The sequence below is a fragment of the Dreissena polymorpha genome, chromosome 8 (genome assembly GCF_020536995.1).
Source record: "Dreissena polymorpha isolate Duluth1 chromosome 8, UMN_Dpol_1.0, whole genome shotgun sequence".
Classification (NCBI taxonomy): domain Eukaryota; kingdom Metazoa; phylum Mollusca; class Bivalvia; order Myida; family Dreissenidae; genus Dreissena; species Dreissena polymorpha.
The window spans coordinates 702,678-720,210 of record NC_068362.1 but is presented as its reverse complement, the minus strand read 5'-3'; the positions used below and the strand labels follow the sequence as shown (position 1 = coordinate 720,210).

Below are 17,533 nucleotides of genomic sequence, written 5' to 3'. Positions count from 1 at the left end.
GTGCATTCGATTTTCAATATTATTAAAAAATAAACAATATTCTGTAACAAAAAGTTTAATTGGGGTAATAAATATTCATTCACTGATTCATTCATTGTATGCCTGGATCCGTGAGTAAATAAGTGAGTGACCGACCAACCAATTGGCGGCCCTTCAGAGCAACCGACCGCTCAACCGACCAACCGACATATTACTAGCAACACTTTTAGAACGGAAGCGAAGTTAAAAGTTTGCCACAATACAAATGGTCCAGGATTTATTAATAAAGTCATCATTCAAATTTATAATAACTGTCCAGTATGTGAAGATTCCGTGTCGCGTTTAAGACCTATATAATCCTTGATCAAAGGACAAGAATTACTTAAAACTCTAAGGTAAACATTTTGGCAATTTTATAAAATAACTAACCACACATTTCTTGAGCGCGTGAATATGACATGTCATTTGCAAAACACGATTCCCGTAATCAAGGTCACATTGAGAGGCTAAAGTTGAAATATTGGCATAAAGCAACTTGTCATTCATCAGAAATTTATGTGATTTTTTCCAAGCAAGACGCAAGACCCCTATCTGTAGCTCATAGGTCAAGGTTACACTTAAAGGTCATGGCTAAAATATGAGCACAGTATAGCTTGCGCTGGCTGTAACTTTACCACTTATCAGACAATCTTGATATAATTTGCCAAATAAATTTTCTTTATTGAAACAGCGTGTTATGTACAAGAGGAAAAAATAAAGGCGTCCTTAAACCACCTGAATGTGCCCTATTACTTGTGAGCTGAGCAAGAAGATACTTTCATGGGGCGAAGCACAGAATTAAATGTTCCGATCGACATATCCAGATGACGGCAGAAAGCTGGTACCTTATATGTCAGTTTGTTTATGAAGATGATTAGTAAGTAAGTGCTGCGTACAAGGCAGCGTATCTAGCTCAATGGTCTAGGTCATACTATAACGCCAATGTTTTACATATGGGCATTATACACAACTATGCAGTCGAGAGCTAAATTGCAGAAATAATTAACACATACCGTACATTTTTATTTCCAATCGTGTAAAACATGGATTGCTTTTGAAATGAAAATAAATAAATGAAGAGCATAGAAAAATCAAATGCTTTTAGTCACTGTATGGGTGCATTATGGATACAAACCCGAAAGTAAAGATTTTGTAATTACAATAATTGTGATTTGCTTTTTCGAAACGCGTGTATCAAATTAGAAATACTTCGAACTTGAAAGGGCATATTTTCCAAAAGTTAATTTGGCTTATTCTACTGCAAGTTAGGGACGCCTTTTTTTTATTTTTTTACATATACTAAAACGTACCCGGGAAATTTGACGCTAAATCGGTCGTTGTCGGCTTTTTTTTTTAAATTAAATTATATTCACATTTATGTCAATTTTCTGTAAAATGGCCTCTATATTATCGAAACTCATACTCAAAAAGCATGTTGATGCAGTTTTTATTTAAAGAGAAGTTTGTTTAAGATAATCGGTAGCGCGTTTTACGACATCGGTTTTTTGCGGGAATACAACTCGGGTACAGTCTAATATCGACTAGGTACGATTTAGTATATTTACCGTACCCGGGGTACATGTAAGTATACTTAAGAGTACCCGAGGTACATGTAAGTAGTACCCGAGCCGACAATGACCAATCGAGCCTTACGCAATGGCTATATATGCAGCATACATTTGAAATTTAATTATACGTAGTCTTTACACCTAATATTTAAGATAAAATTGGTACTTTTTTTTAGTGTTGATCTTTTAATTCTCTTTTTTATCCCGTTCTTTACCTAAATTTCCCGGTTAAACTCTTTACCGCAAAGTCTACCCGATGAAAGGAAATGATCCGTTGAATCATAGTGGCGATGTGGATATGGTGTCTGCCTAGATCACGGATTCGATCCCCACTTTGGGAGCGTTCTTTAGATCTTTCTCAAAGACACCAAGAACTGGTTTTACCCAGGTCACAAAACTCCTTGCACAGTCCGGTATCTATCTAATGGAGTGCTGCATCGGATAACAAAAAGAAGCGCCAGGCGGGAGGATAGCTGGTAATATCCTTATCCGAATTTTACACAACACTAATTCTCTGACATTTTAGCGGGAAACGGGAAAGTAAACAAACCTTGTTATTTAAATGCTATACAAGTTGCGCTTTAGCATCACCTATAGGAAATGTGTGGAAGGACAGCATGGTATGCATGCCTTTGATTTTCTGAGTTGTGATTTATTTACATTTTAACCATTCGCTTTAATGTTATGGATTCAAAAACGAATATTTCGGACAAAATTCGTTTCGGATATGCGGGGTCGGATATGCATATATGACATTTTGATATTATTACACTTCAATCATTAATAATACGAATTCACTTCAATTGTCTTAAACAACAAGTGTTTCCACCTATAAGAAATTCAACTACTATTGTGTTTATACTTTTATTGATAATTTTGTATTGTTACTGCGTGTGACTGTGAAGTTAATGTCAATGTTTGCATGGCCTATGCATTGTTTGCGCATGCCCAAATTCATTCGCGGAAATTTGTCCGGCTAGAGAGAACCTTTGTTTATTGTGTTGCGAAAGAATGACGCTGCGTGTTTGTGATTTGATGCGTTAATTACATAAGAATTGTGGATATACCCCCCAAAAGAGGTACATTATCAGGGTGCCTGGAAACACCGAAATTCCACTTTTCCCCGAATTACAACCGAATTCCACTTTTCACCGAATAAAAACTGAGTACCGAATATCATTACCCAATTACACTATACTTCAACCAAAATTAACTGACATGGTTTTTATTTAACTTAATAGTAAACTACATTTTTTAGGGTTGCGTCATAGTTTTGTTAATTGTGTTATGTTTCAGCTTTTAATCTTTTAAGATGACAGTTGGAAAAGGTGAAATGTGCGCATATCATAAAACCAAATTCCGCTTAAAATATTTAATTTATTCTTTTATCACAATGATGAAAATGCTCAATATGTCGATTTTAATTTGATAAGAGCCTAAACATGATAAAGAATTGCTAAGTACAGTACACTCCACGCGTTTTCCCCAATTTCCCTCCATACTCCGCGGTGATTGACCTGGAGGGAGATTAAGAAAATCTCGCCAGACGTGTGTTTGCATGATTTTGGACGCGGCGGTTAACGATTGGCAAAACTGATAAGCCGACGCGGCAGCCCTCGGCGTTGGCAATGTGGGGTAACTCCGCGTTTTACGAGATAACGATCAATTTAATATTGTTTGACTTCCTGATTTTCAAATAAAATTACATTTATTACAAGTACATACATGTACATGTAGTATAATATTTACAATTAAAAAAAACAACCAAGATAGATCGATCCCGACGTGGTTGTAGAAGAAGTTGTTGTTGTATAGAAAACTAGTTGATTTACGACAAACAAAACGTCGTCTTTTAACTTATACTTACCAATTAATATAAACACAGTTCGCAACATTGTTTTATTTTGATAATATAATCCAGAGTTTTCATGTTAGCAGGTGATTTTCTATACTGAACATGTAAACAAATGACCAAGGACCCTAAAAATCCTGCAAATCTGTGTGAATTGACAGTTTGACGTAATCAAAGAAAAGCCGCTTCCTGTCTAAAGGCATAACTTACTCAAGTAAACACGTTCAACGAATGCATAAGGAATGGTTTTAATTGTCGGAACAAAGTCAATTCTCTGCTTGCTAAAGCATTTATTTTCTCTTTGAAGTTAGGTTATTCCATTGATTGCTAAAAGAAGGTGGTAACTATTTAGTTGATAGTTGCATTTAATATTCACAGTTGTATTCTTGTTGTGTCGACATTCAAAACAATGTTTACCAGTAATTATGGACCAAATCGGCAGAGTGACATTCACACATGTTAATCCCTTTTGTCAAAACACCGCAGACAGCAGTCTACACAATAGGTCAGTAGACAAGCTTTGCGTGTTTTCATAACGTCAAACACTTAAAATCCAGTTCCGCCCAGATGTCTTCTTTAATCAGTTTACAGTACAATTACTGTTAAAATAATTACTCTACTAAAATACCGTAACGATAAAGATTCGGCGTGTATGATTTGAAATTATTTTGGAGGAAATATCAACTTATTCGCGATATAATTTTGTTAAAAAATACCAAAGAAACTTTTAACCGAAATCAACAAAATTCAATGTTCTCTGGGCTATAGTTTGTATAAAAAAAATCAATACACGCAGGCTTTGCAGGAGTATACCTTGTACATTGCAGCATAATTTTCTCGCGCTTTTGTCGGGAAATATACATGATGACTGTATATTGGAAGCATTTGTAAACGTCGTGTTAACATTAAAAATTGTAGTGTGTTTCGGATTACCAATTATTATTCTCATTTGGAAATTTTACGGAACATTTATTCTTGTCTTATATGTGTTATGATTTAAATATTAATTTGTCTAATGTCTTATATTCATTCATATTGTAGACGTACCTGTGCATTAAAAAACATAATTTTTAAACGTATTAATTTTCTATACAATTATCTTTTTTATACATGTACTATAGTTTTTAAACAATTTATTATAACAATGTTTTTATTTTTGGCATGCCCAGTAGCACACTGCTAACGCGGCGTTGCGCGGCGGTCACTGATAAGAATTGTCTGCATTTACCGACTAGGCTAAAGTAATACACGCCGCGGGAATTAGCAAACGCGGCGTAATGCCGAGCGTTTTATCGAGTTCACCTCGCTCTCTCAACGCCGCGTGAACACTCGCTAGCAGAAAAAAACCCGCGGAGGGAGCGCGTTTTTAGGGGAAACGCATGGAGTGTACTGTAATTACCGAATTACACATTTTATATTTAATTGAGGACCGAATTACTCTTTCACCGAATTCCAGTCCACTCCCATATTTACCCGAGAAACGAATTACACATTCAGTTGGGTGTGCGATTTGAAGGTGTAATTCAGGTAGTTGAAAGTTATAAATGGAGTACCGTAAAAACGCAGTCATATGTCGAGATTTTTAACCTCCAAAATTTGATTTAAAAAACAGTATCGACTTATGAGGTGGTCCATGAAAAAAATAATGAAATTCCATGAAAAAAATAATGAAATTTGATGAAGATTGATCCCCGCGGCAATAGTTGTTTTTGTTGTATAAAAAAAAAATCGTTGATTTACAACTAACAAAACGTCGTATTTTTACTGATACTTACCAATTAATATAATCACAGTTTGCAATTACTCTTGTTTTTATTTTGATAATTTAATCCAAAGTCTTCATGTAAGCAGTTGTTGTTTTTTTACTGTTCATGTAAACAAAGAATCAAGGACATCATTTAAAGTCTCGTGAAAATTCGCAACATGTGTGAATCGACAGTTTGACGTCATCTAAGGAAAGCCGTTTCCTGTCAAGAAGCCATAAAGAACACCTTTCTCGCAGACAAAATTGGATTCCTTTGTTTAGAGAAGCGATATGCTTAACTAATCGCGTGTTTGTAACTCGCTTGCAATCGTCCCATTATGCTTGAGCACGTGTATAGCTCCGCCTTTGAAACTGATTCAGAGAAAAAGGTGGAGTTAGCGGTCTCTTGGGTATGTCAATCATTGTTATAAAACACGTTTTACCGAGACACTAATCAATTGTTTTGACAGTCAGATTAAAAGTACAAAGATTGGATTACAGTGATAATATTGTTTCATCGGATTAAAAGCGGAAAATAGTTTGTGGATAATTACTTGCGTGGATTATTGAGTGCAACCATTTATTAATTAGATAAACAATCACAACTGGACTTAAGATAAATCTTTGAAAATGCCTGGTAAACGCAAACGCCAGGCTTATGACAATGCATTTAAAATACGTGTGATAGAGTTTGCGGAGAATTTAAATAACAACAGTGCTGCTGAACGTGAGTTTGGTATAAGTGAGAAACTAGTGCGTGATTGGCGTAAGAATAAGGACACAATTGTGAGTGGACCTAACAAACAAAAACGGCGTGTTGTGCGGATCAGTCCGTATGACGCTATGGAGATGGACTTGAATGTTTGGATAGTAGATCAGCGGCAATGTGGGTTTGCTGTTTCGCGCAGTGCCATCAGACTTAAGGCGCAGGTGATGGCGAAGGAATGGAAATACGACATCGACGTTTCGGTGATTAAGGCATCGGCGGGTTGGTGTACCCGCTTTATGAATCGGTTCGGGCTGACGCTGCGCCAAAGGACTCACGAAGTTTCCTGCTGATGTGGACAAGAAGGTGGACTCCTTCAACAGCTTTGTGCTAAAGGAGCGGAAGGAGTTTAACTTCCAGTTGTCTCAGATCGGGAATATGGACGCGACGCCGATGTGCTTCGACATGCCAGGTTCAAACATGGTGAACCCGATCAGCGAGAAAACCATCTCAATCAGGACCACTGGCTATGAGAAGAGTCACTTTACGGTGATTCTTGCCTGCATGGCTGATGGGACGAAATTGCCACCTGCAGTTGTTTTCAAGAGGAAAACTGTCCCGAAAGAGAAGTTCCCGCCAGGGATCTATGTGTACGTCCAGGAGAAAGGATGGGTGGACGAGGTTGTTATGGAGCGTTGGCTGAGGGACGTGTGGAGCAAGCGACCTGGTGGGTGACTAAAGAAATGGTCGTTGCTCGTGTGGGACATGTTTAGTGTCCACCTGATGTATTGCTTTAAGCGACGACTTGCTGAGCTGCGCACCCATCAGGCTGTGATACCTGGGGGGTGCACTTCAGTGTTACAGCCCCTGGATGTTTGTTTAAACAAGCCATTCAAGGTCGGTGTGCGCCAGCAGTGGAACGCCTGGATGGTCGACCGCCCGCGTGACCTGACGAAAGCCGGAAACCTGAGGCGGCCAGGACTGGCAACAGTGTGTGAGTGGGTGCTAGCGGACTATCCAAAAGCATGTGTGGATCAGAGGATGATGCCATAAACGACAAACTCGGGACGAGAGGTCCATCATCCGAGAATGCCGAGATGCCAGTGTCTGAGATTGACGATTCGGATGTGTATTGTGATCAACTTAGTGAAGAGCAAGCCGCAGCTCTGTTCAATAGTGATAGTGACTCGAGTTTCGAGGGATTTTGATGTATATAGTGACAGTGACTTTAGTTTCGAGGGATTTAAATGTGCTATGAAGGTAACATTCATCCGCCCATTAAATGTGTTGTGTATATTACAATGTACATAAGATCGTATTGTTTAAAGTTTTCTATGTTGTTTTCTATATGGTTGATTATGCTTTGCTTGTCTATATTGAAAAATATTATTTTCCATTTCCACAATAAATCGTATTGAATATATTAAACAAAATTTAGAATACATGTGTTGGCTTTGCCTACGTTCAACAGTTCCACAGTTACGTCATGTGTAATGTATAGAATACTACCGCAACTTCATGTACATTTAAAATGGCGTCCGTTTATGAAATTCGTAAACAGAAAATTTCTGACTCGACTTATGAAGCTTACATACACAAAATTTCCAATTTTGGTACCAAAGTATACCCCCCCGACTTATGAGCCGGGTAGACTTATGACTGCGTTTTTACGGTAATGGAAAAAGCAATAATAGTAAAAAGCAAATGGATTTTTTATATCTTATTATATCTTTATTATAAATGAATTAAGCATCATCATCAACAAAAGCATACAAATTATATTAAATAAAAGAGGGATATGTAAATGAACATGTACACAAAAATATTTAAGGAACTTAAATGTAATAGAGTTATCCTTTATCACAATGTTTTCAATTGCTAAACATGTCGGAATTAATTTAAAAAGTGAATATAGATTACCGAATTACACATTCGTGAACTTATCGGGTAAATGTAATACTATGGAAACTGCTGTTAAATTGTATAGCACTTCCAAAGGTTAACATAACATGTAAGATGTAAAAGGTTTAAATAGTTTGACAATGTATGTAACAAGTGAACATTTACATGTACTTCAAGATTAAAATAGCATGAAATATGTGTAAGCGTAAATCCATTGTATAATTTTCTGATATTATACATATAATTTTTTGAAATTATACATCGCAAATTCTAAAATAAATAAGGAAACATTGTAAAATGTTATCTAAACACCTATTACGTATTGCATAACAGTTTTTACTTGAAAACTTACCACCACATATTGCATGACAGTTTTTACTTGAAAAGTTATCACCACGTGTTAACACGCGACACACAAGAGATTCGCGGCGTACTTGTCAAGCAAAAGCAAGCTCAGTCCTTTTTTCTTTTGATGGTCGTAGTCTTAGCATTGACCTTTCGCTTGAGCTGATTAGGTTTTTTACCATGAGTCTTTGGTGCGACTATGGTTGTTTGTGTGTCAGTTGAGGTTATGAGACCTTTGGAATCTAAAAGAGTCGTCCGGAACCTCTTGTAGTGTTTGTCTCTCTGTCCGTCCGTCATAGAAATCCAATCAGATTTTGAGACTTTGAATGACCGGAACATTTCAGACAGTCTGTATTCTCCAGTGCCCAGCAGTGCACTCTTTAAGTCCCGATATTGTCGGTTAACTATGGATCGTAGCGTATCCACAAGTTCAGTCAAGGGCTTTGTCTTCCAGTCAATTGACTGTTTCAGAACATGATTTATGGACTCACAATTGTTGTTTGTCCAGTTGTCATCCACCAAGTCCAACCGGTTCGGTCTATTTACAACTATTTGATCAGCCATGTTTTTTCTATGCCCTTGTCCATCTTGTCTGGCTGTATTGTTCACATATTTCTTTATGTCTAGTATCTGAGCGATACTCGTCGGTCTGGTAACCTCGTCGTATTTTGACTGTAGCATCGCGTAAATTTGTTGGGGATGCATTTTGGGCAATAAGAACCGAACATCGTCAAGTACATAGTCAGGAGTTCTTAAGAATTCTGTGTTTTTTTTACCGAATTTCCATGTGCAGCCAGTCCAGGAAAGGTTCCAATATACTCAACAATAGCATACAAACTTTCTATACCGCCTTCACCTAGCCAAGTGACTCTCTTTTTGTAATTCGCGCTTAATTTCAACGTTGCATAATACCTATGTATCACAACTATTTCATCCTTAGTAGGTTGTGGATCCATAGGTATATACTCCCTTTTTCCTTTCACCTGCTTCTTAATGCAGAATACCCCGTCTTTTAAAAAGATGTTCGTGAGATTTCCATTGTTGTCCATATGAAAGTGGTATTTCGGCGATGCACCTTTTGAGGTATCCCAAACACCACAATCATCTGGAAATGACGATTTTTTGTTTGCCTTCCTGTTGTTGATATTATTTATGTTTTGCAGAATAAAAAATATGTTTTCCTTTTTCCCCTGGGGAATGCGCTCAAGACAAGACTTGTTTCTCAAGAGAAATGTGACAGCTTTGTCGGTGGACATAAAATCATTGGTGAGTTCCCCACTCCCCTTGCATTTTCTGTATTTGATTCATTTATAAGCTGCGATTTATTTTGATCAATTGCATCGGCACTGCGCTCAAAACAAGAGTCATTACTCAAGAGAAGTGTGTCAGGTTTTTCGGTAGACATACAATCACTGGTACGTTCCCCACTTACCTTGCAATTTTCTGTTTTTGAGTCATGTATTGGTTCTGGTTTATTTTGATCAATTGCATCGGCACTGCGCTCAAAACAAAAGTCGTTACTCACGAGAAGAGTGTCAGCTTTGTCGGTGGACATAAAATCACTGGTAAGTTCCCCAGTCCCCTTTTCTGTTTTTGTGCCATGTATAATCACCGGTTTATTTTTATTCTGTTCCAAATCTACCAGCATTGTTTCATCTGCAATTTGAATAATTTCATCGCTCTCCTTTGTCTTCTTCTTGATCAGCGGGACGAAGTGGTTTGGAGTGAATTTGTTGGTAGATTGTGGAACGGCCGACAATGACCACATTAACTTCAACTCTGGGCCAGAGCGGCGTTCTACATCCCGTCCTAAAACGCGCCTGGTGAAAACCTCTGAGAAATATTCGGAGAACACTTGTGGGGGGTAATAAGAAAGGATACTTGTTTTCAGTGCTGCTCTCAGTGCATACGTATGTGCAAGATCTCAAGATTTGTACAAAGTTAAAGCTTCAAACAAGATCTTCGAATAATCGCTCATGAAAATTCTTGTATCATTAAGAAAATTGTTGTATTTTTTGCCAGTATCGTAATAATGTCTGTGTTGTATAAGCTCTAAAGTAGCAAATAGTCGTAATAGGACATGATGGTCTTGACACCCGGAAATAGCATAGGATAGTGTTCCATTATAGACAGTTCCCTTGATCATCACCGATAATTTGAACCGGATCGTAGACAGTTGTCATGGGAGGATGGAACATCTTTAAAATCTTTATTGAGATGTAGTTGCTTTGGTGGTGATCTGGTATGTGTCTGGGAATGGTCACCCCATACTGACTTAAAAGTTTAGCTTCCGACGAAGCTTGATTCAGTAATTGTTTTTCGTCATACATTTTCTCTTTAAGCCTAAAATATAATGTACATTTATCAAACACGTTATTATACCTATTTAATACATGTTATTAAAATTTAGCAGTCAAATGATTCATATTCTCAGATACGCCTGGCTACTTAATGTAAAGTGTGAAGGTGGATATTAAGAAATAAGAACCATTTTCGCATGACGCTGGCAGAATAGCATGTGGTCTTGTTTAAATAATACACATTCTGATAACTCCTGAAAATTTAATTGAAATTGAAAACAACAAAATGTTAAACTTAACAAATTAAAAACGTCACTTCAAAAGTCAAATTCGCAGACTCGTACAATGTAAAATAAAAACAATGTGAAAATAAAACGCATAAACTTACACGTCTTAATAACTGACCGGCTTGCAACATGCCGATTGAGAAATTTCGCTTGTGAATATTCATACGAGTCATAATGTTTTTCTTAAATTAATGTTATGTTGTTCTTGTGTAAAAACTTACCTAGAATTATGAAATTGAAATTAAATTGGAATAAAATGTATACCGCCTTTTACTGCACACTGATTTTTCTAACGCAACACTTTTAAAACTTACATATCTCAGTAATGAGTAAATTTTTTTTTTAAATTGCACATGTGATCATTTGACTACAGTATGTGCAAGCTAACAATATAATCATTCATCTGTGACGATCGGATGCTTTAGAAAGTGGGATAGGTAGCCTGTAAAATGTAAAGTGCGCGATTGCGCTCCTGAATATTCATACAAGCTATATTGTTTTGTAAATTAATTTTATGTTTTCCTTATGTAAGAACCCACCTAAAATAATTAAATTGAAATAAAACTAGAATTAAATCGCGTTTCAACATTTTCACATGCAAAAATATAGAACCACACCTACCCCATGTGCTGAAGCGTCCAATCATCACGGATGAATGATTTTAACGTGAGCTTGCATAGAACGTAGTCAAAAGATCGTATGTAAAATGTTAAATCAATATCTTTACTCGTAACTGAGATATTCAAGATTGAAAAGTGATGCGTTAGAAGTGTCTCCAAGTGTATTTGAATCTTTCATTTCTTCACAAAATAAGCACGTAGTCACATATAAATAAGATACATTAAAGATACGGAAAAAATATAACTTAAACAGTTAAATACCAAACAGCAGTCGAGCGCACGAAGACTTAACAAACAAACGCGATATTTCTTTATTTAATGTAGAAATGTTTCATTATTTTCTTTGTGGATGAGTTAATAAATAAACAAAACAAAACGATGTATAACATAAATATTTGTAAAGAATTTATAAAAATAAATGCACGTGATGTTTTATAATTTTGTTAAGTGCGCGTTCCATTGAACGTTGAGTTAAGCGAAATGGATCATATTTGTTAATATCCCTGCTTCACATTTAATTAGCGCCATCTTTAATTAGATTATCTCTATCCTGTGAACTTAATAAAAAGTTCACAACGGTGATGTGGCTACATTCCCGTTTTTTTTTTAAATGTACACAACAATTTAGCAATAAGAGAAATCAGTTATTTAGCAGTATATAAATCTCCAGTACAGTAGCCAGGGGCCTGTGTATTGAGCTGATAAGATACGGATCACCATAGCATGAGGTTGCTAATACACAGTGTAGACTTCCCCTGTTTTAGTATACTAATTGTTATTTGCCTGATATAAATGAAGTGTATTTATTCGGGTCTACCGACGTTATGTTAAAAGTCGTCTAATGTGAAAATGTCAAATTATTCATATTCTCAGATTTTTAACTCATTTGAATTGTGACATTTATTATTCCTATAATCAGTATGCATCACGCAAACATGCATAAAATCTATTTTTATAGAATTGAATAAATAGATGCTGCTTGGTGACAACGTTTATTAAAATTTCTTTCATCACTTAAATATTTACAAAAATACACCCGTATTTCTATCTTAAAAACTCTGCAAACAACGCATTTTTTATCAATGCATCTTTTTATCAAACACTTGTTTATATCTATTTCATACATTTTATTCAAGATTAGCAGTCAAACGTATTTTAAAATGTCAATACGGGTATAATAACACTCGCATTATTGACTCGTATGTTTCCATCTGGAATACGTCCTATTTATGACACTGATTGTTGTGAAACGCATTATCTATTTCATGTGTTGAGAATATACCATAAATGATTAACACGTCTGTAATTACCAATTACTGAGTGCGACAATCGTTATTATTGTAGACAATATCGGCATATGTTTGCATCTCGAGGACGCCCATCTTGTTTCATGTTAATAATTTCACTAATTGATAATTGATGTGTTAGTTAACAATGAAAAACAAGAAATATTGCCGTTTATGGCCTCGTCATTTGTATATCTTATATTGTATCATAATCTTGAATGAACATGAACTACTTATTAAAGCGAGATTATACGATTTTTATAAGTGTTTAATTGTAATATATTGATAAATATATGTTACCAAAACACTTAATAGGCATGAAAAATTTACACTGAAGACTGAAGACGAATTTCATAAAATGCAGCAAAAAGAAATTAACCGCTGAAAGGAAATTAAAATAATCTGTAAAACTTAATTTAGATTCATATCGTACATGCATGATATACACGCTGGCGAATTCTATTGTACTGACATTCTATTGTACTGACATTTTAAATTCAGATTTTATATCTGGCTTATTTCGCATCACATGTGTTGTTCTTAACTTTTATTTTAATTTATATCAAAATATATGTATAATAAGTTTTTACACATTTTATATTAATTCATACATTTTTGACAAAATTGTTTATTCTCGCTTTAATTTAAACAAGTATTTTGTCATTAATGTCATTACAGATACATTATATTATATATTTTAATAAATTTATTATTACAATATTGAAATACGTGGAACATGCAATCAATATTAAGTCAGACATGTTCTGTATGATCCGCAAATCTGGACCGTATACTCCGTATGTAAGTATTTGTCATTAAATGATTCATAAATGTTAGTACAGCAATTTTTACAATTTATTAAATTATGGAACACGGAAAATTTGTTCACCTTGAGAAATTTCGTTTTTCTGCTACTACTTGTGGAATCAATTATCTATAATCGTATTACATATTTTACTTTAACAAATCAACGACAATATACATTTTGTAAAAGTGTAGAATACATTTAATAGACTTACCGCAACAGAGCTGATGTGGCATCATAATCCAATCCATTTTTAAATGCACATTTGACACGAATGAAATTTAAACTTTTGTTTGACCATGATATTAGGTCATTGTCTGTAAGATAAGTACAACCGACATGAGCCCATTTTTTACATCCCGTACAGAAGATAGTACCATTTTGGCACTCTTCCTCACTTACAGAACACGGGTATTGTGCCATGCTATACGATCATATTTTGGGGAATCTGACATTTTATATGGCTAATCATTGAAGATGAGCAATAAATGAGTAAAGGCGATTGAAAAAAAACCCGACTTTTATTACGTTCGAAGGACAATCATCAAACAAATCGAAATTCTTTATTGGCCAATTAGATATTGTATTCAATAAACACTCAAAATAACAATTAATTATAATTAGTCAAAATCAGCATATGAGTAAAACAATTAAAAAATATTCCACTTTCATTTATTCAAAAGGACAATCACCAAACAAATCGGAAATCTTTTATAGCCAATTATCTATTATATAGACAATCCCAGAATCGATAATATGGGCGCCGCCATTTTGACTATAACGTAACCCGGGAAAAGCCGCGATTGAAAACGGTACTGAAGAATTTGACAGATTACAACGTTATCATAGTGTACACCCGCTTTATTCCAATAAACAGTACTTTATGACTTCGCACAGTAGGATTGAAAACAAGTGAATCGTGAAACCAAGTGTCGATATGTATCAGATCGTAAATCAATATAATTTAAATAAAAAATATGCACGATAGATTCATAATATACGTGTCTCTGCAACAATATTCAGTGACAACACGTAATGTTTAAGGCCGAGTTGGCATATTTAAGCATACCTTTCAGTAATGCCTTTGTATAAAATTTAATTATTTCTTTATGGAATAAAATTATTCAAGCATAATTATAAAGGCATAGAAATATCTAAAGTCTGAAGTAAACGTTGTGATTTTAGCGTAAATAATGCCGGAGATATTAACAAAGATCTATCAATATATAAAGATTGGAAATATCCATTCAGACCATTTTTTTTTTATAGATCTTTGATATTAATTAGATAGATTTAAGGTCGATGTAGACAATTATATTGATATCTGCCTTTGTTAAAGCCTATATTATTTCTTATTAAATGTTGTACTTTCTATACTTTCCGGAGATATTCATTAAGAAACATTGTAAGATTAAAGACTGAAGACGACTTCTTTTATTGAATAATACATATCTTTGTTTGTCTAAACAGTAACCATTTCGCTATTAATATTTCCCTTGTAAGTGTCATTTTAAAGGTAATATACAAATCTATAGCCGAAATGAAGTTTGTGATTCTAAAATTGTTCCGTAAATCTTTATTACATCGAAACTCTGTAAGATTTCAGCAGAGCTCCAGATAAGGGCCGTACAGCCGTAAATACGGCTTTTTCGTGAAGGTTAACGCATTTATTTTTATAAACTGGACGTACAATTACGACTTTAATTTTCCTTTTACGCATTTGCAAAAACAATCTGGCCGTACCTATACGTCCGCGTCAGCGCAGCGTGATTTGTCGGTCTCTAACCTAACGGCGCTTTTCGTTTATTTAAATTACCGAAAAGTTGTAGACTGGTTTCTGGTATTATTGTCTATTCTATTGTGTGATTTCCAATTACTCGTAAACCCGTCAAAAATAATTTGTCTGCGCGCATGGGAAGTCCAGCTAAACCCAAAAGCGGTTAAAAAACACACACGTTTTTGTCATATAATTGCTACATACAGTCGTCTTTACCATCCTGACATTCAATCCGTAAACCCAGAACAAGACATTGTCGCACCGACTGCATCGGTGGCTAAAAACGTAAGAAAACACAACAGGAAATGGATCCAAACAAAAACTGTGGAAGATTGGAAAACCAAATATGATTTGACAGTTAACTGCTAAAGCAATTATTCTTTTGAGACGAGACAATGACATTAGTATTCATTTACTTAGCTTTCTAGTTGGCTGGTTTTTTTGTCAAGAAAATAAAAGAAATAGTATTAAGTCATGAGTTTTAATGATCATAATTCAGAATGGAAAACCTTATAAAGTAATTGTTTAAGAAGCTAAATTATTATAATTGCTGCAAATGTTTCTGTAAAGTCAGTTATACACCCTTCAATATCCAAGAAAACGGGTAGTACAGTACTACCTCTATTTTGGATATGGTAGTACAGGTACTAATTGATTTCCAGCGTTTTCTTTTCTTTTTGTCAGTGGCAGTACCGTTACTAATTTCACAAATCCTTATCTAGAGCTCTGTTTCAGGAAGAGATTTTTTTTTTAATTAAAAAATTATCTAGTTTAGTCTAAAACTAAAGTGGTTTTAAGCAATCTTTTATTTAAAAATCGCTCTCAAGCTACAGGGCTACAGATAAGGTCTGTTTTATCGTTTTTACGATTTGTTTTTGACAGAAAACGAATTGAAATTAAAAATCAATTGTACAGAAAACGATTATGAAAATGGAAAACGAATCGAAATCGATTCTTCGTCGTTTTATTTGTTCCGTTTTACGCCGTACAGCGTTTAATTTTAATAAGTGACTGTGTATTGTAACATTTAGTGCGGCCGTAATATTTTCAGTTAGTTCATATAGACACCGTTATGGGCCGGTGTCAATATTAAAAGTTACTTCCGCCGAAATAAGTTCGGGAAAAGGTTCTCTGTTAAACTCGGTCGGGTTAGGAAACTTTCATAAATGGATTGCGCGCCCAATATTTTACGAAAATTCGTTTCGAGCAGGTGGTGACAGATTTTGAAATATTCGGCTCAACACATCGCTGCGATCTGTGTCTCAAAAACTAACAACATCGTGATTTCCACTGGCTTGTAATTGATGGAGAGGGTTTGGCAATGTGAGTATGATCTGAGACTGAAAGGCAGGAGTGTTGAAACTGGTTTAAACAAAATGACTCCATCATCCATTTGTCAATATTCAAATAGTACTAATATTTACAAACAAACATTGTCATTGTGAATTTATAATGACTTAATTGGAATAAGAATTGCTGAGAATTATCAATATCCAAAAATGAAGCACTAATCTGATCCAGAAATATATGTAGGTTTCTATCAAATGGTAAACAACTAATTGAAAAATAGTTTTGAGGGAAAAAACTAATTGTTACCAAAAGCTTGCAGTGAAAACTAATTGACCCAAAATCTTATCTGTTGCCCTGCAAGCTAATACAAAAATATCTAGCTGGAAATGAATTTTGTGATTTAAATGAACAAGTATCGGAGTTATTCGCTTGCAAAACTGTGTAAGATGTCAGGATATGTCATACTTTTTTTATTGAAAAGGACAAATCAGCTTTTGTCTACAACTTTCTTATATCACTATTTAAATAACGTTTTACATGTTGCCTGAAATATTATTAAATTTTCTTAATAACATCTTAATTCACAATTGAAATGTTCAACATGAAAAATAATGAGCCTTAAATAAACTTAAATAGTTCCAATTGTGTTCTCTAGATTTCCTTAACGTATGTCTTTATTAAATTTATTTTCGTAAAACGGTCTAAATTTACGCTTAAAAAATAAAAACGCGAACAAAATAAGTGATTTATTTTACTATAATTACGGATTATTAATGACGGCAACACACATCTCTTGAAAAAAAAACATCAGCGATCAAGGCGCAAACGAATTCGCTAAATAGGAGACGATGTTCCAAGTGTGGATTAAGAGCGTTTATGGGTTTGCCCGTGGCACCACATGTCTGCACATGTGTAGATACCGAAATTAAGATAAGATATCACGCGTCACCTTTAAATAACATGTTTAATGACAATCAAGACCTTATTCATGCCAGGGACCTACACCATGTCCATGTCCATGCTGTGTTTTATT

At 34.9% G+C, this 17,533-nt stretch overlaps 2 protein-coding genes across 3 annotated transcripts in view; both read left to right on the top strand.

Moving 5' to 3' along the window:
* LOC127842550 (zinc finger MYND domain-containing protein 19-like) overlaps positions 1-17,533 on the top strand; it is a 249,057-nt gene that overhangs the window by 227,670 nt on the left and 3,854 nt on the right. The window lies entirely within an intron of this gene.
* LOC127842548 (abasic site processing protein HMCES-like) overlaps positions 2,067-17,533 on the top strand; it is a 45,968-nt gene continuing 30,501 nt past the window's right edge. For both annotated transcript variants that reach the window (XM_052372106.1, XM_052372105.1), the window contains exon 1: positions 2,067-2,206. In XM_052372106.1, coding sequence (XP_052228066.1) covers positions 2,187-2,206 — 20 coding nt within the window. In that variant the 5' untranslated portion in view covers positions 2,067-2,186. The remainder of the gene's footprint in view (positions 2,207-17,533) is intronic.